Source organism: Cavia porcellus, unplaced genomic scaffold (genome assembly GCF_034190915.1).
Source record: "Cavia porcellus strain 051 isolate PalLab524CR breed Dunkin Hartley unplaced genomic scaffold, mCavPor4.1 scaffold_4, whole genome shotgun sequence".
Classification (NCBI taxonomy): domain Eukaryota; kingdom Metazoa; phylum Chordata; class Mammalia; order Rodentia; family Caviidae; genus Cavia; species Cavia porcellus.
In genome coordinates this window covers 67,633,961-67,660,366 of record NW_026947487.1, presented here as the reverse complement: position 1 = coordinate 67,660,366, position 26,406 = coordinate 67,633,961, and the positions used below count along the sequence as shown (strand labels likewise).

The 26,406-nt window shown below is 35.3% G+C and overlaps 1 protein-coding gene across 3 annotated transcripts in view; it reads left to right on the top strand.

Annotated features, from left to right (window-relative positions):
- The window catches only part of Mrpl1 (mitochondrial ribosomal protein L1), a 90,599-nt gene that overhangs the window by 20,982 nt on the left and 43,211 nt on the right, over positions 1 to 26,406 (top strand). The window contains exons 3-6 of one of the 3 annotated variants that reach the window (XM_063247222.1): positions 2,626 to 2,776; positions 5,374 to 5,457; positions 6,515 to 6,586; positions 10,474 to 10,585. In XM_063247222.1, the coding sequence (XP_063103292.1) occupies positions 2,626 to 2,776; positions 5,374 to 5,457; positions 6,515 to 6,586; positions 10,474 to 10,585 (419 nt within the window). Of the gene's footprint in view, positions 1 to 2,625; positions 2,885 to 5,373; positions 5,458 to 6,514; positions 6,587 to 10,473; positions 10,586 to 26,406 lie in introns of all 3 variants that reach the window. The other 2 variants (XM_003477663.5, XM_013141509.3) reach the window with 2 other exon arrangements.

Sequence of the window (26,406 nt, the reverse complement as noted above, 5' to 3'; positions counted from 1 at the left end):
AGCCAGGATACTTTGAAAGTCACATGTCACTTCCCTTCACTCACTTCCCTTTGTCCTTTGTGGTCTTGCTTTTTCAGTTTCATCTTCTATTTGTTTCCTGTCTTCAATTTTACCTTTTTAGTCCAGGTGTCAGTAAATTATGGCCCCTGGACAAGATTTGGTCGACCACCTATTTTTGTATAATTATGAGCTAAGAATGATTTTTACAGTTTGTAATGATCAGAATAGAGAATATTTTGTGGTCATGAAAACTTTAAAATTCAAATTCAGTTTCTATAAATAATGTTTTATTGAAGCATAGCTGTGCTCATTCATCTATGTATTCCCTGTGGCTGCTTTTGCATTGAAACAGCAGAGCTCCTGCGACAGAGAACACAATTTATAGAGCTAATGCATTTACTGTCTGATTCTTCATAGAAGTTTGCTAACCACTGTTATACGTCACATAGAACTTGCAATGCCTCCCCTTGTATACCATTTTATTTCACAACTGAATACTTTTTGTTATGTTTTTCTTTGCCTGTCCAACTCTGTTTTTAAATAACAGCTTTATTAAAATATAATTTATGTGCCGTGCAATTTGCCCACTTAAAATGTACAACTCTGTGGTTTTTAGTTTACTTATAGAGTTGTGCAACCATTACCACAACCAGTTTTATTCAGAACATTTTAATGAGCATCCCCAAACACCTTGTTCCCATTAGGTGTCACTCTTCTCCCAGCTTCTCAGCCCTACACGACTACTAAATCTGTTCCTGGGGTTCTGAGTTGCTGTGGGGTCCTTCAAGGGTCAGTTATTTGTGGCTCTGAACAAAGAACTGGACGCAGATGCCAAAGGTAGAGAAGTTTTACATTTATTGGAGGCAGGAAAAAGAAGTATGCTCTGCAGTGTGCAGAGCAGACACATAGAAGAGGGGAGAGCACTGCGGGGCCAGGATTCATTGTTGCCATCTTTTGTATCTTCCATTCTGGGGTCAGGTCTAGGTCATTTTAACAAATTTTGCCCCAGAACACCTACAGATAGCTCTTGCTGATTAGTACAACACATAGTACTTGGAATCTGTGTTTTGCATGTGTCCTGGATATCCATGTCTGACAAGCCATGCCATCTTTTCCAGCAAGCCGACTTTACCCTAATCTCTGCCTCAAACCCACTTTTAATCCCTGTAGATTTGTCCATTCTTTTTTTTTTTTTCTCCCCTTTTTTTCTGGAGACTGAGGCTCACTATGTGGTTCAGGCTGCCCTGAATTCACTGTGTAGCCCAGGTTGGCCTTGAAATTGTAGCTCTCCTCCTGCCTCAGCCTTCCCAGTGCTGGTATTACAGGCATATGCCACCACATCCAGCTTGCCCATTCTTCGTATTTTGTATAAATTGAAGTTACAATACATGGTCTTTTGTGACTGGCTTCTTTCACTTATCATATTTTTAAGGTTACTACATATGTCATATATCAGTACTGTCTTACTTCTTGTTGAGGACCTCCATCATACATAGTACCATGTTTTTTGTTTTTTTTTTTTTTAATTCTTATTTTGAAAGTATACAACAGAACAAGTCAGAATAAAGCCAACTAAGATCGTACAGTGAAATTGGTACTGAACTTCACAGCAGGTTACCAGGATAACAGTAATAGGTATCACAGTATATTTTGTTATCTTTATAATAGTTGTTCTTTCAACCCCGTATATCAAAATAAGATGAAATATAGAACACTATAGAACTTATCAAAACAGAATATTGAATAGAGCAGTACCATTAATCAGAAAAGAGTAAAACAGTAATAAAAATATTTGCCTTCAAAGAAATGATAGAAGGAAGTCCCCCTTATTTGCTGTGGTCAACCTCCCAGGAAATGCTCAGATTTCTGGTTCCCATTTGCTAATGGGCGGGGGGGGGGGGCGCAGATAGGGGAAGTGGGATATTTGACTCTAGGCCATGTAGCAGTAGGTTCACTATTGCTAAGCAGGGAGGCAGAATGGTCATTTGTTTTCACAGCGTCCTCAATTCCAACATGGCGTAGATCTCAGGAGACACTGCTGGTTCTTCCCCTGGAAGGGCTGCAGTCTGCCACCCTGCCTCCGCCTACCAGGGAGGGGAGGTGCTGGCTTGGCTTCCCAGAGACCTAAGACATACCATGTTTTATGTATTCATCAGTTGATGGATATTTGGGTCGCTTTTACCTTTTAGTTGTTATGAATAATGTTATTAGGAACATTTGTGCAAAAGTTTTTGTATGAGCATGCTTTTTGAAAATGGTCTTTCTTTGGGTGTCAAATTAATTTCCTTATCCTACAATGACGGGGTTATCTCTCCCAGAACTCATCCCTAACCTCCTAGGCTGGGTTAAGTGTCGTTTTGTAAGACTTGTTTACATTTTCATAGTACTTGAAATTATCTGTTTGCATTTCTATCTCTTCTGTAAGTTTTAGAGAGTAACATCAATGCCTTATTCAACTTATACTGATTGTGAGCAATTATAAAAGTTTACTTAATATTTGGTGAATTAGAGAAACTATGAAACAATTTATGCTTTTGAATTAAAATAATCTCTTGTAAACTGGCCCTTTAAAGGAAGTCCTTTAGAATACATATTGATATATTGATCTTGAATTTATTTTTTAAGACCTGCAAAGAAAGCCAACAAAGGTGCCAAAGAAAAAACATCAGAAGAAAAGAAAAATGAGATAGAAAAAATAAAGTCCTATCGATACATGGAAGGTGAACCTGAGGATGATGTCTATTTAAAGCGCTTATACCCAAGGCGGATCTATGAGGTAGAGAAAGCTGTTCACTTACTTAAGAAGTTTCAAGTTTTAGACTATACTTATCCAAAACAAGGAGTTTTTGTTGATTTGACACTGGATATGGCACTGGGAAAAAAGGTATGTGAACTCAATTAAAATAGGTTTATTTGTGAACAATGACTGTATGGATTGATGTTCTTAATCTTTAAAATTTTGTCTCATAATAATTTTTAGAAAATCTTACGTTCGTCGTATACATCATAATGAAAAAAAATTTTAATCTTCCACATATACAATAGGTTGAAAACAGTCTGGAATTTGATAAATGTCTCTCTGCATAGCTCTGTGTATATCTATATATCTGTCTATATCTGTATCTCCTATTTCCCATTTCCCTAATGTATAAACATCAACAAAAATGATGTTAAAATACAGTGAATTATCACTGTAACTTCAGAAAGTGACTTAAGTAGTCTGGGTGTCATTTTTTTTGAAGTTAAGAGTGTTGGATTAGTTAAAATACATTCCTTATAGCCCTGGGTTAAGGTTAAGTTTGCATGGTTTGCATGGTTATGGTTCCAAGTTTCCCACTCTTGCTTTAGTCAGAGCCTTTCTGCTTACTTTATTTTTATACTGGAGTTCTGTAGAAGACTTTTGATTATTAAAAAAAACCTGAAGTTAAGAAAAACACTGGATTAATATTGAAGTTCTTTATAGCCCTACATTTTATAAGCATTTCACTTAAGTAATCTAATTTTTTTGAAATGGTTTTTTTTTTTTTTTTTTTTTTTGTCTTTTTCGTTTTTACCGGTACCAGGGATCGAACTCATGACTGTCTGCTTGCAAGGCAGGCATTTATGCCGCTGAGCTAAATCCCCAGCCCCCTGAAATGGTATTTTAATTTCTTTTCTGAGGATGTCCTTTTAGGATGTCTCTGAGGATGTCAGAGAAAAAAAAAAGTTTTCAAACACAATTTGACAGCCTCTACAAGAGCCTACCCAGAAAAAGACCGTATTCATTGGTTAGTTTTCATTCATTAGAAACAATTTATAGTAGCCATGATGCAGTTTCTATTTTGCACCTTAATGTTAGTGTTAGTTTTTTTATTTCAAACATTTTGTTGTGTCAGAGATGGTATCAGTGAGCCATGAATGCCATTCACAGTAGTGTCCTGTAGGACCTCAAGCTTCATTTCATATATGAAGCAACTTGTAAACAGGTGACGGTGAGAAAATATTATCATCATCCTAAAGCCTTTTTCTTTCTTGTTTTCATAAAGTGTTTGTAGAAGTCAGTATTCCATAGGAGATGCCATTAGCATGATTGTTTAGTATGCGGCAGTTTACTGACACCAGTTGTGATGTGTTAATGGCAGAAGAATTCCAGTCAATAAAACTAAATTGTATGGCTGATGTAAATTAAGAATTTATACCTCTTTTTCAAATGGTATCCTTAAGAGGATGTCTTTACTCAAAATATTTGTAAAAGCATAATTTTAAAATCAATTTTATTAGAAGAACAATCCTTTTCCTCTTTCAATTCTTCAGGCCATACCAACATTGCAGAGGACCAAGAACTTATTCCTATATGAAGTCTCCCCAAGAGATCTGAGCCTCTTGTCTACCTAGGTCCCTCTTCCAAAATGACTGAACCCATTAGTTTTGCATGAGTGTCCTCTGCCTGCCTCCAATGCTGCTGTTGTTTTGGGCTTTCCATTTGACTTCCAGAATAGATTTGAAAGTGACTTCAAAATAGACTCATTAAGACAGTATTCTGTCAGGGGTTAGTTATTTAGCACAGTGTAGCAAACCTATGGCACAGGTGTTATTTTTCTTTTGAGGCAAAATATGTTAATGTATGATTTGTTTTGTTTTGTTTTGAGACAGGGTCTCACTAACTAATTCAGACTGGCCTTGAACTCACTATGTAGTCCATATAATGAGTGAACTCACTTGCATATGACCTCAGACTTACAGCAATCCTCCTGTCTCAGCCTCCCAAGTGCTGAGATTACAGGCATGCATCATCACACTTGGCTTGCCTTTTCTAAATTAAAAACTCAGTATTCAGTTTTAATTGCAGTGTTGGCACTTTGTCATAAATAAGTGGGTTTTGGGTTGCAGTTTGGGCAGTTGTTTCTAAAAGGTTTGCCATAACTTGTTTAGAGCAATGTTGGCAATTAGGAATGATCAACTGAGCAGATCAACTGGATTGTCTGTTCAGTATGTGTCTATGTCCTTCTTGATGTCGGGAAATTTCATGCTTTTATAATAAAACTAATTCAAGCTGGTGAACATCTATAGGCAAAACTGAAATGGAAAACATTGTATTAGATGCTGGTGAGATACAGATAATGCAAACATATCTGTTAGTATTTGAGAGATTCATGAATGCTACAGAGATAGATGCCATGTGCCATGGAATATGGAGCTGGGAAGAGAGATTTAGTTTTTTATTAGTTTCTTGAAAAAAAATATAAGCTATTGAGTTTTAAATTGTAGTCAGTGAATAGTTCTGGATTATGGTAGAATTAAAAAACTAAAATCTTGTCAGTTGTTTTATGTAGAATGTGGAAGATAATAGAAATGATGGACTTTTTATAAATACTTTTTCCTTCTTGTGTTTAGAAAAGAGTGGAACCGTTTGCCAGCGTTATTAGTTTTCCATATCCATTTTCTTTAGAAGTCAATAAAGTTGCTGTATTAACAGGGGTATGTAACTTTTCTCAACTACCTATATTATTTAATTTTTCTAGAGATCATGTTGATGATTAGAATCAATGAATTAAATAGGGTTAGAGTGATGAAGATGATGATAATGATGATAATGTAGTACTGGGGTTTAACCTAGGACCTTCACATTGATGATGTAGCTTAATGGAACAGTAGGGTTTTTTTTATAGGAGTAGGTCCAGCTAGTTCTGTGGAAGCCCAGCAACTTTTAAAAATAGAGAAGTCAAATATGCAGCTAATGTTGCAATCTAGCTCTTAGTCAAATTTTTTGATTAATGCATTTGTGATTTTTTGTGTGTGTGTTTTGATTCTTTACTTGAAGCTCAAAGTTGGAGGCATTTTTAATTTTCTCTGCTGTATCGTTAAGAAAGAACCTCTGCTTTCTTCCCAGAAACCTGGGAAATGTAGTTGTTGGAATACCACAAAACTTTACTAAGGAAAACATTTTTATGGTAAAATCAAATAGTAAGGGTGGATCAAATGGTAAGGGTGGAACATAAAGAGAGCCAGGGATATGGCTCAGCAGTGCAACGCCTGCCTGACAGGTGCATTCCCAGTTCTGTTAAAAAAAAAAAGCTAAGAGGATAGAACATGCAGAAAGAAAATAGCTAATACTGTTTATTTATTTTGGTATTTTTCAGATACTGGCTAAATTCCGGTTCATTGAGTTCTTAAACCTTTTTCTCTTCATATTGGTTTTATAAATTGGTTTATTGGTTTACACTAAAAAAATCCAAATAGTTTTGAATCTTTTACTTTTGGAAGGTACTGTATTTATAAACTTGTAGTAGTTAGGTAAGTTCCTAATAATGCCATTTTAGTGTATTTCCTCAGGTCAGTCAAAAAGCACCTCAATTACCTACAAATTAAACTTCTTTGTGTAGTATATCTAATATATACTCAGCTGAAAATTAATGCATTTTTAATTAAAAATACAAGTTTTATTGAGAGTTATGATATTATCTCTGACAAAATACTTAAAAATGTACTGCGTTTGTTTAAAATTAAAGATTGCTATTCAAACTTGTTTCGATAGAATCCGTCAGAGATTGAAATAGCAGAGGGACAAGGAGCTGCTTTTGCAGGAGGAACTGATCTGATTCAGAAGGTATGGTAATTTTTTTTGTGTTTATTAATTCTAGAGATTGTTCTGTGGTCATTGAGAAGTTGAAATAGTCACTGTAGACGCTTGTCTTTTGAGAAATTATTAATAGATTTTTTTTTTTGTCTTTTTCATTTTTATCGGTACCAGGGATCGAACTCACGACTACCTGCTTGCAAGGCAGGTGCTTATGCCGCTGAGCTAAATCCCCAGCCCCTATTAATAGATTTTTATAGAATGAGGAAAAATTTCTATTTTTGTTTTTAAATCAAGGTAAGAAAAAGCCATCCACACAGTCTGTTATTGTGTTTGCTTCAACAGCACATAAACCAAATAGTCTACTCTTGATTATATTTCATTTATATTGTTACTTTTAAATTTTCATTTATTTTGCTTTCGTAATGTGTCTTGAGAGTTTTGTGGGTTGACTGAAAAGAACAATATGACTCAGGTTTTGAATGTGAGATTTAAAATAAAATCTCAAAGGTAGCATACCCAGATATCTATTCATGTCTTAAAAGATCAAATACTTGTTTTGCTTCCTTGAAGTAAAAGTGTGATTCACTTGGTAGATCACTCACAAAATATAATATCTGACCTCTACAATATAGTGCTTTTGTTTCATCTCAGCTTTTATTCCCTAGTCAGTTCAGGGTGACACAGGCTCAGCATGGTAGCTGACAAATGATTATATACCCTGCCTTTAGGAAAACACAGGAAGCCTGTGGAGCCCCTTTTGAAAGAACAGTATTTTTTTTTTCCCCCTCTAAGGGGTGGAAAGAAGCACACGGTTATTTTGAAAACATAAAGGCTTTTTTTTACATTCTCCAAAAGCCCCTTTTTTAAATATAATCATTTTGAGGGGGTGGAAGAGTAGAAAAAAATTACTTGAAAATGTAATCCTGACCCGCCCTTGGGCCAGGAGGAGATCCAGAACTCTGAGATCCGGCCCTGGGACTCAGGCAGCTTATGCACCCACCCTCTTGGTAAGCGCCTGCGCCGTGGGCCTGGAGGAGAACCATTACCTGTGAGCCTACTGCCCTGCAGGCTGAAAATCTAACATGCTTCCCCGCCCCCTCTCATAGCTACTGGGGATAGATGTCTCAGCATCTCTTGGGAGGATGACCATGTACAGTATAGCAAATATGGGAGATTTCCTTCTGTCTTCTGTTTGAAGGCAAAGGTTGTTTTCACTGTTTTGTTTTGTTATGTTTCTTTTGCTCTATTCGGTATTCTCAATTGGTTTTATAATGTTCTATTTTTGGTTTGATTTTGCTATGCCTAATTGACTGGACAACTATTGTGAAGTTAAAGAGATATACCATAGTACCTATTACTACTATCGCAGTATCCTGCTGTGAAATCCTGCACCAGTTTCACTGCATTGTCTTGATTTGCTTTGTTCTGTCTTGTGCTGTTGCATTTTTACTACTTTCAAAATAAAATTAAAAAAAAAAAGAAAAAGAAAATGTAATCCTTTGTGCCATTCCCAGATTTTCTTTCAGGGGAGTCTTAAACTTGAGTTTGTTCTTTGTAATATATGGCAGTGCTTGTGGTTTTGGTTTTTGGTTGGTTTAGTTTTCAGACAGTGTTTTGCTATGTATTCTAGACTGGTCTTGAACTCACTATGTGACCCAACCTGGCCTCAAACTTGCAGTAGTCCTCCTGCCTCAGCCTCCCAAAGCTGGAACCACAGGTGTGCACCACGTTGCCCAGGTGCTTGTAATTGATTTTTCCGGCTCCAGTAATACTCTAAATTTGTAAATTTTTAAGGAGAATCTCCAAAGTGAGTTTTGGAAGCAGAATTAGTGGATAATAAAGAGAGATTATGTTTTAATACCGGCTCTAAACCAAGTCAGAGCATACTACCCATTTTTTTTCTAGTGTAGCATTAATTTTAATATCTTAATTTTTCAACAGTTACTTAAATTTTTTTATTTTATTAAAAGTAAATATGACACAAACTCTTGGAAATTTGAGAGCATAGCTTGGTCTGTAGTGTCAGAGAACTCTTCTATTAAATAGATGGAATATGCTATTTTTCCATCTGTTTTCCTTCCTTCCACCTTCCTTCCCTCCTTGCTTTCTTTTCTTCCTGCCTTTCTCTCCTTCCTCCCCTTCTCTCCTTCCTCCCCCTTGCTCCTCTTTCTTGTTTTTCCTCTTCATCTCTGTCTGTCTGTCTGTCTTTCAGTTGCTGGTGCTGGGGCTCAGAGGCCTTGCACACCTTAGGCAAGCACTATACCACTGAGCAGCACCCCGCTGGCATGCTTTATTTCTAAATTGGTCTTCTATTTTATTTAGCTCTTTTAAAATGTAATGTAGGAGATACAGTTAGTAAAGTTGTTTCTTAGGTAAGACCTTATTTATTCATTTTAGTTTGAAATACCACAAATATGCTTGGTCTGAGTGATTTAAAAGTAATTTCATGTTTTTACTTGTCTCTGACCTTATGATTTCCATACATAAGATTTGTTTTATTCTAAGGTGTGACCTTAAGATGATAGAATAACTTTCAAACATAATTTAAAATTTAATTTACAGGGACATATCGTAAGATTGGTTTTAGAAGGTCTTTGATTAGAAATCTCATTATAGTTCTTTGACATTTAAAAAGTGTCTTTACTTTCATATTTCTAGAACCACGTTGAGTTCTGGCTCTGCTTCACAGGAGTGTATAGGCAGCCCTTGGTCCTTGTCCAGAGTGTTAGGACCTGTCTCGTAGGGGTGTTGTGAAGACTGTATGAACTAAGCTATGTAAAATACTGAGGAGCAAGACCAAGTCATAAAATAAATGAATGAATGGGTGAATTTTTTTTGCCTTTTTCCTTTTTATCAGTACCAAGGATTGAACTTACGACTGCTTGCTTGCAAGGCAGGCGCTTATGCCGCTGAGCTAAATCCCCAGCCCCTGAATGGATGAATTTTAAAGAAAAGGAGGGGGATGGATGTAGCTCAGTGTTAAGTTTCTAGCTTCAATCTTCAGCTATACCAAAAACAAATCAAAATAAAACCAGTAACAGGAAGATAAAATTGAGAATCACTGCTTAATTTTACTAGAGTTCAAATTTTTAGGATTCACTGTGCAACTCTAAACCAAGACTTTGGGTGACATATTTTGGTAAGATTTTTCATGAAAAAAAAAAAATCACTGATGTAATACTTCTTACTCAGGCAGTATCATTCTAAACAATTGCTTTATTTTATAATCAACTAAACTTTTAGGTGGAAAATAATGAGTAGCATGGTAATTATTTGGGCATTTGCCTGAATTCATAAGAATTCTTTTAGAAATTGATTGTTAACTCTTTGTTCAGTGAATACAAGAAGAGTACGGATAGTAAACTAAAAGAAAATTTGTCTTTGACTACCTTTCTAATCTGTAGCTATTGATAGCAAACAGGTGGCAAATCAATTCTTTGTGAAAATAATGATAGAATTAGTTCTTTTTCATTATAAATATACAGAGCTAGTGGCTGATAGTTCGGCAGCCAATGGTTGTTATTTTTATATGTGTGATTTATTGCAGAACTTTCAGTTTGTTTCTTCAGTTTTAACATGGATGAATTCAGCTTTGTGAGGTTACATCGCTTGTGCAGACATAGGTGCTATATTCTAGTTTATCACACAGTTTTGTTTTAATACTGCCCTGTGGAAGATTGCAAATATTTAAATTTTTTTTAGGTAATGATTGTGGCTATTTTTAAAAGGAAAATAAAAGAGAATCTTTTGTTTCTGATGGTTTTCATAATTGATAAATATATTCATATGATTCTTATGTTTGAAGAAAATTATGCTTACTATCTCTTTTCTGAATCATAATGGAAATTACATATTTTCAGAAAGATAAAGCTTTACATGAAATCTAAGATTATCTTTTTTTTCTTGATTTTCAGATTTTAGATGATGAAATTCATGCAGATTTTTATTTAGCTGTTCCAGAAATAATGCCTGACCTTAATCCATTAAAGAAGAAACTGAAAAAAAGATTTCCAAAGCTCAGTAGAAGTAAGGGAAAGTTCCTTTTTTTATTTCAATATGTTGTCAACAACTCTCTCAACTTTATTTATTTAGAAAACAAAGTTGCTAATATATACATATATATATAACAAGCAGTATGTCTTGATATTTGAGTTTTGTGTTACAATAGTATGTAGATTTTTTTCTTTGACCTTAATATTTAGTAATCTAGTTTGAGAACTCTGTTACTTTTTTACTGTTGATTCTTTGAATTTAGATAATAGTCCAGGTCTGGATTAACATATTTCCTACTAGATATGTTGCCATTATACCATTTTACTTTTGTATCTCTTTATTCATATAATATGTATGCTCATGAAAGCATATATATGACTACATAAGCTCAGCAGATAGTTTCCTTAAGGAATTTCCTGTTTAGAAATCTAGTGAGAGAAATAAGGTTGCTACACGCAGAGCCATTTTAGATAGTATGAGATGTTACTTGATAGATTCTCAAGGTGCTATAGGCGTTTCCTGAAGGAGGATTTACACACAGCTGGGGAACAATGAAGAGGTGTCATGGAGACAGCATTTAAACTGTACCCTCAATAACTGGATGAATTGATCAAGGAGAATATTATTTTAAGTAAAGGAATGTATTAATTGTAGATTCTAAAGTTAATTGGAAATTACAGACCAGGTTTAAGAAATACCAGTTAGTTGTCTTTGGTTATAGGGAATGGTACCTCTACAATGAAGTAGAAGACAGAACGAGAAAGTGATGCTGGAAAAGTAGATTGATGTTATACTCAGAGTTCGAATTGAACCAATAAGCACAGACCTTTATTCTGTGTTCAACAGATATCCCTTCCATGTTTTGAAATGTGGTGTGACATGATCTGTTCTTTAGAGCTTTAGTGTGGCATGAGTTTGTAAGATGCACTTTAACTAGAGACTAAAAAGTGGTTAAGTTGTAAGTGAGTACTAATGATAATGTTGAAACTAAAGTCTTTATGATGAGCGGTGTCAAACATATTTTAGGACTTTGTGACTAAGTAGTTAGAAATCAATAGGTTTTTGAGGAAAAAGAAGAATCAAAAGACGCTGAAATTTTTAAGCCTAGGGACATAGGGACATAGCCAATTAAGTGAAATTGTTAATGGAAGAGTGATGTATTTTGGAGGAAAACAAGTTCACTTGCTGAGCAGTTCACTTGTTTTAGGTAGTACTGGATGTATGGTGTAGATAAGGATTATTTTGAATAAAATTCCCTTGTGTAAACAGAGCAAGCATTTTAACATTTTTTTAGTAGGGTTGTCTTCTGATTTTAACTTTAGTTGAGCTAAAAAGACCTAAAACTTTCCATTCATGTTAGCCTCTACACTTGTTTGAATTTTGTGCCAGGATTTGTAACTTGACTAAATTCAAGTGACTCTTTAATTCCTTGGTTGTACCATCATTTATTCTTGACAGCCTACATTGAATCACATGTGCTTACTAGATCCTGGACTTAGGCTTGGCACATTTACTAGAGATTTGTATCACAGTAGTGTTTGTTGTCATGGAATCAGACTTATATTCTTTCCTAAGTAAGACCTGAAATTGAACATTAGAAATTAAACTAGAATTGCAGTTGAAAATATTTCTCCTTAATTTTTGTTTCTAATTAATTCAAGCTCTAATCAGTGCAAAAATAAACAGTAGTAAATATAGCCAGTTAAAACTGCAGACAAATACTGAATTTATCTGTGTTCAATTAGCACTTTGCTTTGCACAGTGAACTAGTTTTTTGGTTTTTTGAGACAGGATCTTGCTATGACCTCAAACAGAAGATCCGTTGGCCTCAGGCTGGCCTCAAACTTACAATCCCCCTGCTTCAGCCTCCCCTCACCACACTTGGCGTAAACTGGCTTATCATAAACCTTAATTTTATCATCTTTATTATTTATGTATTCTCTGTATCACTTTTTTGGATTGTATTTTCTTTAGCCTCAAGGTTTTTGTGTGTGTGTGTGTGTGTGTGTGTTTTGTTTTGTTTTTTTTTTAGTTTTGTTTTGTTTTTTGTTTTTACTACTACGGTCATCACAAAATTTGGGACTATTTTCAGGCTAAAAGGTTATCTAATAATGTTTATTACAACACATTTCCTGTTAAAATGTTTATTTTTATTACTGGACTTTATTTCTGGTTTCATAATGAACTACACCTTCCACATACCAGCTTTAGGGACTGAAGTTTGTGTTTTCCATTTGCTTAAACAAAGGCACCTGGAAAAAACATATTTTTCCCTTTAACATTTCCTTTTCCCCTAATGCAATCTGTTTAACAGCTCTAGAAAAACATTTGAGATCTTTGAACCTGAAGACTAATGATGAACCTGTCAAAGTGTTAAAAACAGAGTTTCCCAGATGTGCATTAGAACAGATGAAGCTGTTAGGCATTGTCGGAGCTTATCCTTATTTAAGAACATTTGATTCCCCTTTTATCCAACAAAAGATACTCCTGTAAAATACAAATTAGTTTTGAGCAACTGGGTAAAATTAAAAAACAAACAAGCCCTTGCAGCTGAGCTCATTAGTTTCCTGTGTCAACTCAGTTTTACTAATGGGAGTGGGTAGAACCAGTTTGGCTGGATTGAATGTGCACATTTTGCAACATGATTAATGTTGTGGTTTTAGTCATTTTATTTTAATTGCTTGCATAAGTGTAGGCAAGTTTTCTAGTTTTCAGATACACATTTGGCTTGTTTTCTCAGGTTTTTTTTTGTTTTGTAAAAGGAAAATTTAAAACTTTCTAAAATTTCTTGGAGGAAATTTGACTTTATTGCTAATCACTGATTTTTTTCCCTCTGAAATTTTTTTAATCTCAAATGTTTATTTTCATGATAATAAAAATTTCTAAATTTCTTGTCCTTTTTTATTTAGCATTCACTAAAAAAATACTAGTATGAAACAATGTTTACTTAATGGAGTCAGTTTTCTGTTTTGCATTATCCTGTTGTAGGTATTATGGCATATGAAAACAATTGAATTAATTAATTAATTAAGTTTTGGTGCTATAGATTAAACCCAAGGCCCTGCACATGCTAAGCATATACTATACTTGTGAGCTGTACCCCCAGTTCAGATTAATTATTTTAAACCTTACTAAGTTATTGGCAGGTAAGAAAGGGATAATTATAGAAAATTATACCAACATATAGGTCTTAGAATTGAATACCAGTGGTCTACCTGGAATCTTTTTCAAAACATATTCTAGCAAACTTGGTCAAAGGATATTTGTATTTATTGAATAAACATGCGGCTCAATGGAGCATTCTATTGAATGGAGCATTCTATTGAATGCTCTAAGGGATTACTGTTATTGTATAGCTCTTGGATCTTAAAATTATCAAGAGTTGAAAGTACTTTAATTGTTTTACTACTACCTACGTGTAGTGCATAAGTGTATTCACTGTGGGGAGCTGGTACATGTATATAACACATCTTAATTCCTTTTCTTCATCCTCGATCTTTCTTTTTTTTTGGTTGGTACTTTTGTAGTATATGTCTGGTCACATTCCTTGTGTGGAGTTGGTACATGTATATAACATATCTTAATTCCTTTTTTCATCCTCTTTCCCTCTCTTCTGTCATGTTTTCATCCCCTTGCCGTTTGAGAAAGATCTGTTTCTCTACTTCCTATTATCTATTTTTTATTTTGTTCTTTATTGAGTATTGTGGGTTTCTCATATAAGAGAAATCAAGTGATATTTAAACTTGTGTTTGATTTGTTTCATTTAATGTTATGATCTCAAAATACATCTATGTTCCTACAAATGTCTAAAGTTTATCTTTCTTAAAGACAGTATAAGACTCCAAAATTGTGTGTAAATATCACATTTTCTTTATCCATTCATCTGTTTATAAACATATAAGCTGCTTCGAAGATTTAGCTTATTAAGAGTTTTTTTGCTATAAACATGGGTATGCAGTATCACTATAATAAGATGTCTTTAACTCATGGGAAGATACCTAGGTGAGGAATAGCTGGATCAAAGGAATTCCTACTTTCAGTTTTTTGCAGAATTTCTGTACTGATTTCCACTGTGGTTTACTAGTTTACATCCCCAACAGCAATGTCCCTGCAGCCTCTGCAGCATTTGTTGTTATTTGATTTCTTGATGATAGCCCTTCTTTCTGAGGTAAAATTGGAATCTCAGTTGTTTTAATTTACATTTTTCTAATGGCCAGAGATATTGACATTCCTTCCTGTATGTAATGGCCATTTGTACTTCTTCTATACACTGTATGTTTATTTCATTTATTCATTTTTTGGGAATCTAAGTTTTTTGAGTTCTTTATATATTCTAGATATAAATCCTTTGTCTGGGATACAAGTGACATTTTTTTTTCCCGTTCTGTAGGTTGTCTCTTCACTCTGTTGTTTCTTTTGCTGTGTAGAAGCCTTTTGATTTGATATGATCTCATTTGTTGATTCTTGGAGATATTTCCTGGGAAACTGGAGTTCTGTTCAGAAAGTCCTTACCTATGCCCATGACTTCAAGAGTTTTATCTGTTTTGTTTTCCAACAAGTTAAATGCTTCTGTTTTAATATTTATATTTTTGATCCATATGTATTTTAATTTAGTATGTAGTGTAAGATATGGGTCTAGGTTCAATCTTTTGAGTGTGGATAACTGATTTTCCAGCACCATGTATTAAAAAGGCTCCTTCCTGTAGTATATGGCCCCTTTGTGAAAAGTCATATAATCGAATGTACTTGGTGTTATTTCTGCATCCTCTGTTCTGCTCCATTGATCCGCATGTCTGTTTTTGTGCCTGTATCATGATGTTTTTATTATAGTAGCTTTGTAATATAATTTCAACTCTCTGATTGTGATTCCTCTTGCTTTGCTCTTGTTATCTTAGGATTGTTTTTACTATTCTGGGTCTCTTCTAGTTCCACATGAATTTTAGAATTCTTTTCTCCAGTACTGTGAAGACTGCTTTTGAAATTTTGATTAGGGCTGCATTAGGTCTGTGTAACAGTTTTAGAAATATGGCCATTTTGACTATATTGATTCCACCTATGTGGAAACAAGTGATATCTTTCTATTTTTTGATGTCTTTAATTTCCTTTTTTTGGAGTGTAATAGTTTTTGTTATAGAGGTCTTTCACTTTCTTAGGTTAATTTGTATTTAATTTTTTCTGGTGCTATTGAGAATGGTACTTTTCCTAATTTCTTTCTCAAAAGATTCATTATTAATGTACAGGAATATTAATGAATTTTGATTTTTTTATCCTGCTATATTTAATTTTTTTTTTTTGTCTTTTTCCTTTTTACTGGTACCAAGGATCAAACTCATGACTGCCTGCTTGCAAGCAGGTGCTTATGCCGCTGAGCTAAATCCCCAGCCCCTTTAATTTGGTTATTAATTCTAAGAGTTTTTTTGTGAATTCCTTTCGGATCTTCTATATAGAGTATGATGTCATCTACAAATAATGATAATTTGTTTCCTTTTGTTTTTTCTTTCTCTTTTCCTTTTTCTTATTCTTGCCTAATTGCTCTTGTTAATGTTTTAAGTGTTATGTTTAACAGGAGTGATAATAGTAGACATCCTTGTCTTGTTCTTGATTTTAGGGGAAAGCTTTCAAGATTTTTCACTGAATATGATGTTGGCAGATTTCTCTTAAATGGCTTTTATCAGATTGAGATAAGGCCCTTCATGTCACCTTTCTTCCAAGTTTTTATCATGAAAGAATGTTGGATTTTGTCAGAGGCCTTTTCTGTGTCTATTGGGATGGTTACGTGATTTCGTCCTTGCTTCTGTTTATGTGATGTATCACACTTAATGATTTATATATGTTGAACCACCCTTTCATCCTGGTATGAAGCTTGTTTGATTATCATGTATGATCTTTTTGATGATTCACTGTATTCTGTTTGACAGTATCTTAAGAAGTTTTGCATCCTCATATTTATGAAAGAGGCCAATCTGTAGTTCTGTTTTGGTTGACTTCATTGAATACCATGTTGTATTTAGACTCTTGCTTGCTGATATATTTTATGTCAAAGACTCCATTAATGATCAGGTACTGTTATAATTATTATAGATGAGTTACTACAGATAGATTATGCTGGTACTCTTTCCCTTATTTACTTCACAGTAGCCACCTTTCTATTTCTCATATATCAAGTCCTTTTCTTTCATATGTCTTTGGATTTATTGACCCATCTGTTTTCTGTGCTCTTTATTTGCCTGGCTTACATTTTTATTAAAATGTCATCTAAATAGAGAGGCCTTTTTGTGATCATCTTATGTAAAGTATTATTCTCCACATCCCATTATCAATAGATATTTCATTATTATGATTTTGTATTCTAAGACTTATCTCTCTTGGTACCTCCTGTTTTTTGTTTTTTTTATTTAAGGAGTAAAGAAAAAAAAGTGAAAGGGTACAAGTTATACAGATTTACAGAAGAAAAAAATGAACAGTAGGAAATCACTAGTTAATGGATTACATATTGCCATCTTAAAAATAATTGTTCAAGTCACAAAGTTAAAGCTTGTAGAGTGGACATTCCAACAATGATACTGCAAACAGTTCTGTTCAATGATCCAATAAAACTCTGTGATATCATTTTCTATCTTATACAGTTAAATATACATGCAGTTATATAGTTTAGAGCACTTTCTTTTCCTCTCTTTTGTACAATGACTATTACACATTTTGGGTTTCATTGCTCCCACGGTTCTTATTGCTTTTTTGGAAGAGAGTAAAACCATATGAGACATAACAGGACAGAATTGGTCAAGTCAAAAGGGTGGACATAATAGATAATATAAAAACATAATACAAGGTGATCAACAATGGTTACCATAATGCCTCCCGCTATCTCTAATAGAATTGCCTATATCATTAGTTATAATACAATTGAACAAAATAGTAAAGAACAAAACCGACAAAACCAAACCATTGGAGACATTGTAGGTCTTCAAAAGTAGATAAAAGTCAATGAGAATGGGCGTTATAATGAATCTCATTATCTTCTCAGCTGATGCCTAAACTTTCGAACCTGATACTAGCCATCAAAACAGAATAGGGGAACCTCAGTCAAAAACAAGATGGTGAGAGTAATACAGGGCTTCAAATCGAGATAATAGAAAGTCAAAGTGGGTTACTATATTATATCCTGCTATTTTTTCCCTTTAAACGGATAAAAGTAAAAAAGTAAATAATGGAGTGGAGATTGAGAAAAAAGAGGGCATAACAGCAAAACAGCACAGATCAAAACATAACCATTTAAGCAGAATAGTGTTTCACCATCAGATAATTCTGACCCAAAAGTAGTTACCATATTGACTCTTTTCTTGAAGTCCTTGAGTACAACTTTGTATACTGTAGCATTAAGTATATCAAAACAATGTAAAACCATTTAAGAGAATGACAGCATTACAGAATATTTAGAATCGACTAACAGAAAATGAACAATGGTTTCTGTATAATCTCCTTGTCTTTAAAAGGTTTTTGCTTATATTATCGTACATAATAAAATCCAATAAGATACAACCTGTTTAGACCATTGGAGACAGAAGGACAAAAGCTAGATGAGACTTCAAAACAAGATGATACTAAATCAGTAATACCTATTAAGATGTCATTTTCTCTAAAATAGCTGTTCCTATCATCCATTCTTCTCTGTCTCATCCCTCTCTGTTGAGCTCTTTTTCTGTCAGTAGCTGTCAGTTTGTCTTCTTCATTTTGTTCTCTGCTCCATTCATTGTGGTCTCCCCGCCACCATTTCTGGGTTCTTTGTATTTTTCTTTTTTTAGATTATCCTGCAATACTTTCTGTAGGGTTGAATTGGTGGTTGCAAATTCCCCCAGTTCCTCTTTATCCTGAAAGCACCTTGTTTTACCATCAATTTCCAGGGACAGTTGTGCAGGATATCTCAATCTTGGCTGGAGATTATTATCTTTCAAAGCTTGAATTATTTCCCCCCACGCTCTTCGTGATTTGATGGTTTGTGCAGAGAAATCTGCTGTAATTCTGATGGGTGTTCCCTTGTAAGTTGTCTGTTTCTTGTCTGTTACAGCTTTTAATATTCTGTTCTTGTATTGAATTTCTGGAATTTTTATTATTATATGCCTGGGTGTTTCTCTGTTAGGGTTGTAGGTAGCTGGGGTCCTGTATGCCTCATACATCTGAGTATCTTTACCTTTTGCTAAATTAGGAAAATTCTCCTGGATTATTTCTGTGAGTAGCTTTTGTAGTTCACTTGTTTGTGTCCCTACTTCTTCTTTTATGTTCTTAATCCTTAAGTTATGGCTCCTCTTATCATCTTCTTGTCTTTGTATTATTGCTGTTTGTTTCTTTGTTATTTTTAAGAAGTTTTTCATTTCATTCTCCCATATTACAAGTCTGCCCTCCAGCTCAGATAGTCTGTCCTTAGTTTCTTTCAAGCTGTTATGCCAGTCTTGGATAGACTTCTTAATTTCTTGATAGTCCCTTTGAACCTGCTTCACGTACTCTATGCTTTCTCTGTTTTCTCCATCAAACAATTCTCCCCTCTTTTTCTGTTCTTCCATTCCACCATTTGTTTTTTCCTGGGTGGTGCTTAGCATTTCTCTAACTATTCTGCATACTTCTAGCTTCAGGTCGTTGATAACTTCATTCCTGAATTGGTCTATGAGGCTCTCTATATGGCGCTTAATGTCTATTGGTGTGGTGTCCGCTATTGCCTGTTTCTCAGAATTGGGGGCCGAGGAGCCTTTCTTGTTGCTTCCCTTCCCCATTTTCTCCGTTCCTTATAAAATGCAAGCTTACATTGGAGGCCCAGCTTCCCTGCCTGTCAGCCACAGCCTGATCAAATTGCGCTGGCTAGGTGTTCCCGCCCACCGCAGCGCACCAGGGAGTTATGGACTAGGCAGCCTACGCGGGAGTCACCCCTCTGGGCCACCGTCAGGCTCTGGGATCTGGGTTAGGCCAGCCTACCAAGTCCGCCCGCAGCGTCACACAGGCCAGGCACTTTTCACCAATCCCGTCCGAGAGGGGAATGTGTGGCTGGAGTCGCCATCGCGCCCTGCTCTTACAGGACTGCCCAAGCCCAGAAAGTCCTCCGCTGGAGTCAAACTGTGGTGGAGTGTCAGTTTCTCTCACTCCCCTCGCCACCAGTCAGTGTACACCTCCTTGTCCATCCTGTTTTCGACTCCGTTCGCAGACTCCCGTTCCCAGAGCTTCTGCGCGTCTCTCCTTGCCGAGCCGCTGTGGAGGCAGTCAGCCGCCGAGTGGCGGGAAATCCAAACCACGGTTTCCAATGGCGCGGGGTCCAGCCTCCACACGGAGACTTTTCTGTTCCTATTTTAGCACCAGGACTGCATTCCAAGTTGGTTTCTCTCAGCCCAGTTCATTCCTGAGTCAGCAGAGCATATCTCTACCGGCTCATGTCTCCTTAGTCCGCATCATTCCTGATTTCTGAGCCGAGCCTTTCAGAGAGCCTCCGGTAGTTGCTGTTAACTATCTGCCATGTTCTCCCGGAAGTCTACCTCCTGTTTTTTAATTTGTGGTGTGTGTTTGGTTCCTCCCATTAGGTCAAGGACATTTTAATTTTGTCTGTTGCCAGGGCCTATCATAGTACCTAGCACACAGTAGGTACTGTACAAATATCTGTATAATGCGTGAACTTTTAACAGCATTCAATTGGCAGGAGATCTAGAATTCTAAACACTGCAACTGAAACATAGGTTAATTATAATTCATAAAAAATTTTTAGAATGATTGTATTTGTGGTTACTGAGCATCTGCTTTTCTTTATTTCTTGAAATTCTTTGGCATGTACAATCCTAACTTACCTCCTTTGTCACTAATTAGTACTTCTTTGTCTCCCGGCATTAAAAGAAGAAAAGAGAACATACATCAGGGTGAAATACCAGACTACAGTTTAGTATGGGTTATGTTCATTATGGAAATTGAATAGAGACGTTAGAAGAAAATAAAGGGAAAGGAGAGCTGCACTAGTGGCCTGTATCCCAACTGTCTGGGGAGCTGAAGCAGGAAGATTACAATTTTGAGCTCAGCCTGGGCAATTTACCAACTTGGTGAGACCCTGTCTCATAATAATAATAATAATAAATTCTAGTGGTATAGCTCATTGTGAAGGGCCAGGGTTCAATTCCCAGTACTGGGATGGATACAGGATAGAAGAGGAAAGGAAGAAAGGAAAAGGAGAAACATAGATGCACATAAAAGTGCGGAGAATAAGAGATTATGCAGAAAAGGAGAGACACTACATAGCAATAAAGAATAGCAAAGCCATGACAGCTGAACATTTGGCTACATTACAAAACAGAATAGAATAAGGATTAACATAGACCTCTCTCAGTCTTGGCTTTATTGTGATGTCGAGTAACTGATTATGTGTATATGATAATGGAGATTTAACCCAGGGATCCTCAACCACTAAGCTACTTTTTTAGTGTTTTCTATTTTTTTATTTTGAGACAAATTCTTTTTAAGTTGTCCTAGGCTGAGCTTACAATCTGTTTTGGTTACTTTTTTCTTGTTCCTGAGACAAAATACCTGATTCCCAAAATGAAGAAAGGAAGGTTTATTTAGCTTACAGTTTGTGGAGGTTTCAGTCCATCCTCACTGGCTCTAAGGCAGAGTTGCATGGTGGAGAGATAACTGTTTATGGAGGCTGTGACAGTTACCATAAGTGCCAAGAGCAAAAGGGCAAAAGGGAGGAGGAGCAAGCCACTTTCCTTCCCTTATATTGTATGCAAGCTACCTGCCCCTTGGGTTCATGAGGTACCTACTCCACCAATCCCAGCACTAACCAGTGAATCAATCACAAACTCTAGATTTAGCCATCTTTAAAGGCCCACCCCCATGACCATATGAGGCTTTGAGGGGGACATCCAGACACAAACCATAATATGATCCTGTCGCCTTAGCCTCCTAAACACTGTACTATAACTGGGATTACAGGCATGTGCCATTGTGCCTAGCTGTAAACAGTTTTCTGACTTTTTTGTGTCTGTATTAGATCATCTACATATTGCCTTTTGTGATAACACCCTATAGTCTTTTTATGGTAATGTATACTAGCTTAGCACACACTCTGTCTGTAGGGGCTGGGGATTTAGCTCAGCTGTTTAAGCGCCTCCCTGGCACGTGCAAGGTTGTGAATTCAAGCCCCAGCACCAAAAACAAAAACAAAAACAAAAAAATTCTGTCTGTAAAAAGTACATACATGCTGTCTGTGAACCACCATTATTTCTACTTATACTGCCTACTGCTCCTAAGGTATTACTTTAGAAGAACTTGCTCTTTTTCATGACTTCATGTCATTTCTACCTTCACAACTCTTGTTGAATAAGGGGATAATTTTTAGTGTCTACTATGTGCTAGTCACTGTATTTAGTACTAAGAACTGAAAGATGACATTTACCATTCTAAGAAGATATACATTTTCTAGAGGAAGGCAATGAGAACAAAATGCCACATGAAAGGTTATTAGTAGAAAATGTACAAAATACTTAGAGAAAGGAGAACTATTTTGTAGAATTAAATTACATAAAGAAGATAGCAGTAAACTGAGAGGTTAATTATGAATAAGCATTTGCTTTCCTGATTTGCATGGGGAGTATATTCCAAGCAGGAGAAATGGCTTTCATTAATGCACAAAAGTATGAGAGCAGCTGTGCTCAGGAAATTATAAGTAGCATTCTATTGCTGATACATAAAGTGTTATCAGATAGTGGTGGTTAATGGGATTGGACAGTGATAGGCAGTGGGCCAGGTCTTGGAGAGCTTTGTGTGCCATTCCTGCATTAGATTTTATCGTGTATGTAGACAAGAGCCACTGAATACCATTGCTTAGAAGAGTGAAATTACATTTTTCTCACTAGAACAGGTATTCTGGGAAATACATAAATGGTAGGGCGGCCATCTGAGGATGGCAAAACTTGAAGAATAGATTAGTAAAGGGGTCTATTGCAATATAGCAAAAAATGAGAAGAGAAATAATCTGATGGTGGTAATGAAGGTAGAAGAAGACGACTGTGGTACAACACTGAGGAGGTAACATTGACAGGAATTGGTTAGATATGGGATATAAAGGAGAAAAAGGAATCTAGACTGATTTTTGCTCTTGAGTAACTAAGTGAATATTATTTTTAAAATAAACCTAAAGGAGATAAGGCAGGTTTGGACATGATAATAACATAATAGAGTGAGGAGGCAGCGAAAGGTAGATATCCATTTATTGTGTATTAATATGAAATAGATTGTAATAAATATACTCATTGTGATCTCTAGACTAAGTAAAAAATACAAGAGGACGTACAGCTTAAAAGACTCCTATATTAAGAGAAATAAAAACAATGAATGAAATACTATCTTTTCCTTAAAACAAAGATGCTTGTAAAAGAAGAGCAAACAAAATCTGTTGATTAAAAAACCTATCAATATAAAGACCCAAATCCATACTTATCAATAGAAGTATTAAGTGGACTTTAACCAAAAGGTAGAGATTTTAAGAAGATGAAAAAGCAATTCAACTACATGCCATGTATAAGAAACATATTTATATTTAAACACAGAAATAAAGTGAAAATAAAATGCTGCATACAGATGCCATGGAATAATAAGAATTAACAAATTGAGTTGACTATATTAATATATTGTTGACAAAGTACACCTTTAAGCTGAAGAATGTTACTGGGAAAATTCTGTAATAATAAGACATATTTGTCCAAAAACACCCCCAAAAATACATGAAACAAACAGGTCAAAACTGAAAGAAGGAAACTAACGGGGCTGGGGATTTAACTCAGTGGCATAAGCACCTGCCTTGCAAGCAGGTAGTCGTGAGTTCGATCCCCAGTACCGATAAAAAGGAAAAAGACAAGAACAAAACAAAACAAAAAAAAGAAGGAAACTAACCAAAAAAGTTAGAGATTTTAGTATTCTTTCCAGTAACTGGTAGAACATAGGATCAGAAAACCAATAAGAATATAATAGATTTGAACAACACTGTCAGTCATCTCAATACTTTTGATAATTGTAAAACATACCAACTAACAACACCAAGTGTTTGATGGTAAATATTTACCAGGCTAGACCATTTGCGGGGCTATGGTAAATCTTAATTAAACTTGAAGTTCACTAATTAAAAGTGAACACACAGTATGACTTCTACAGAATAACACTTAACAAATGAGTAAAATTAAAAGTAAATAACCAAGAGTAGTTTCTAAATACATTAAAATTGGATATTTCACTAGTAAATAACTTAGACCTCAATAAATCAGAGAATTTCTTGAACTGAATGACAGTGAAAATATAGCATGTCAAAATTTATGGGTTCTAGTTGAAATTCTGTTTTCTTTTACTTTTTTTTCAGGAGTTCAGTGTTAGGGATCACATTTAGGGCCTGGAGCATACTAAGCAGGAGCTATACTGCTGAGCTACAACTCCAGACCCAGTTGGAAGAGTTATTAGAAGGAGATTTATAGCTTTAAATGCTGATTTAAAATAGAGCAGTTTAAAATTGTTGTTCTTGCCTGTGACTATGTTTTCAAGAGTATTATCTATTTTATCTTGAGCAGGTTAAGTGTTTCTGCTTTAACATTTAAGTCTTTGATTGAGTATAATTATAGTTTAGTTTATGGTAAGAGAGATGAATCTAGACTCAATCTTCTGCATGTGGACTGCCGGTTTTCCCAGCATCATTTATTAAAAGGCTGTCTTTCCTCCAGTGGTTTTTTTTTTTTTTTTTTTTTTTTTTTTTTTTTTTTTTTCTCTTTTGTCATAGAGCAAATAGCTGAATGTGCCTGGAATTGTTTCTGCACTCTCTATTGTGTTTCATTAATCCACATGTGTTTTGTTTTGTTTTGTTTTGTTTGTCTTTTTTGTTTTTATCGGTACCAGGGATCGAACTCACGACTGCCTGCTTGCAAGGCAGGCGCTTATGCCGCTGAGCTAAATCCCCAGCCCCAATCACTGTAACTTTGTAATATAACTTTAAGTCTGGGACTGTGATGTCTTTTGCATTACTCTTGATGCCTAGGATTGTTTTTGCTATTCTGGGTCTCTTCTGCTTTCACATGAATTTTAGGATTTTTTTCTAATTCTGTGAGGAATGTTCTTGGTATTTTAATGAGGTTGCATTAAATCTGTATATCAGTTTTGGAAGTATTAACAAAACCCCAGTTGCTTCAGAAATAATATCAAGAATCAATAAGTGTATCATATCAAGTTAGAAAACTTCCAGAAAGCTGGGTGTGGTGGTACACATCTGTAATCCTAGCACTCAGCAGGCTGAGGCAGGAGGTTCATTGAGTTCAAGGCCAGCCTGGACCTTGTAAGCAAGTTCAAGGTCAGCCTTCACTAACTACATAGTGAGACTGTCCCCACCCCACCACCATCAAAGAAAAGCAATGAATGAATGAATGAATGAATGAATGAATGAATGAATGAAATAAGCTTCCCGGAAGCTTACCTGTTTCCAGTAAAGGAAAAAACCGATGGAATAGAGAAAACTTGCAGAATGGGAAAAACTCAGTCCAGTTATCCCTAAGAGAGAGAACCAATGTCTAGAATATATAAAGAACTAAAAAAAATTAGATCCTCCAAATAAAAGACCCAGTAAAAAAATATAGGTAACTGAAATAAACAGATACTTCTCAGAAAAGGAAGAATAAATACGTAAGGCCAATAAATACATGAAAAAATGTTGCCTATATCTGGTCTTTAGGGAAATGAAAATTAAAATAGTACTGAGATTCTTCCCTAGTAAGAATGGCTGTCATCAAATAGTAACAACTACTGGTGAGGAAAAAGGAGCTCTTCTACATTGTTAGTGGGAATGTAAACTCGTACAATCCCATAGAAATCAGTGTGGAAATTCCTCAAAAAAACTAAAACTGTAAATTCCATTCCAGTCAGCTATTCCCTTTGTAGATATTTTTCTGAAAGAGTTAATGACATCATATTATGGGGATACATATGCATATCTCTATAGTTGCACCATTCATATTAGCTAACTCTTGGAAATAACCTATATGTCCATCAGCAGACAAATAGATAAAGAAAATGGAGTACTTACTCTGCCTAAGGAAGAATAAACAAGTCATTTGTAGGAAAGTGGATGTACACTGAGATCATAATGTTAAGTGAAATGATCAGACACTTAAGCTTAAATATCACATGGTTTCTCTTATATAAGAAACCCAAATTATAAAGAGAGCAAAATGAGAACTGGGTGTGGTGGTGCACACCTGTAATCCTAGCACTTGGAAGGCTGAGGCAGGAGGATTGTCGCAAGTTCGAGACCAGCCTGGGCTACAAAGTGAACTGAAGGCCAGCCTGAACTGCATAATGAGACCCTGTCTCAAAAAAAAAAAAAAAAAAAAAAAAAAAAAAAAAAAAAAAAAAAGATCAAAATGAAAGATAATAAAAAGTAGGCAGATAGACCTTTACAAAAGCAAAAGGGTCTAGGAGATGGAGGGACGGGTGATGATGAAAGAATTAAGATATATACATGTGCCAGTGTCCCACTAGTACTAGAAATATGTACTAATAAAGAGTGAAAATTGAAAAATAAAAAATATAGTAGAGAAAAGAAAGGCAGAATTTATCAAGTAGCCTTCTTTAGGCCAGAGCTGCTATCAGGTGCTTTACATTGATCCCTCACCATTTCATCTGTAAAATGAAAATATCTTTTAAGCTAAGCCCAAGAAACTGATCTCAATTTGAAAAAGCTAAGAAGATAGGAAATGACAATCTATAAGACCAGTCATCAACACTGGCAAAAACACAAAACTATGTGCTTTGTATAGTGGTCATAAAATGCTTAAATTGATGAGCATCACTCAGTTGGG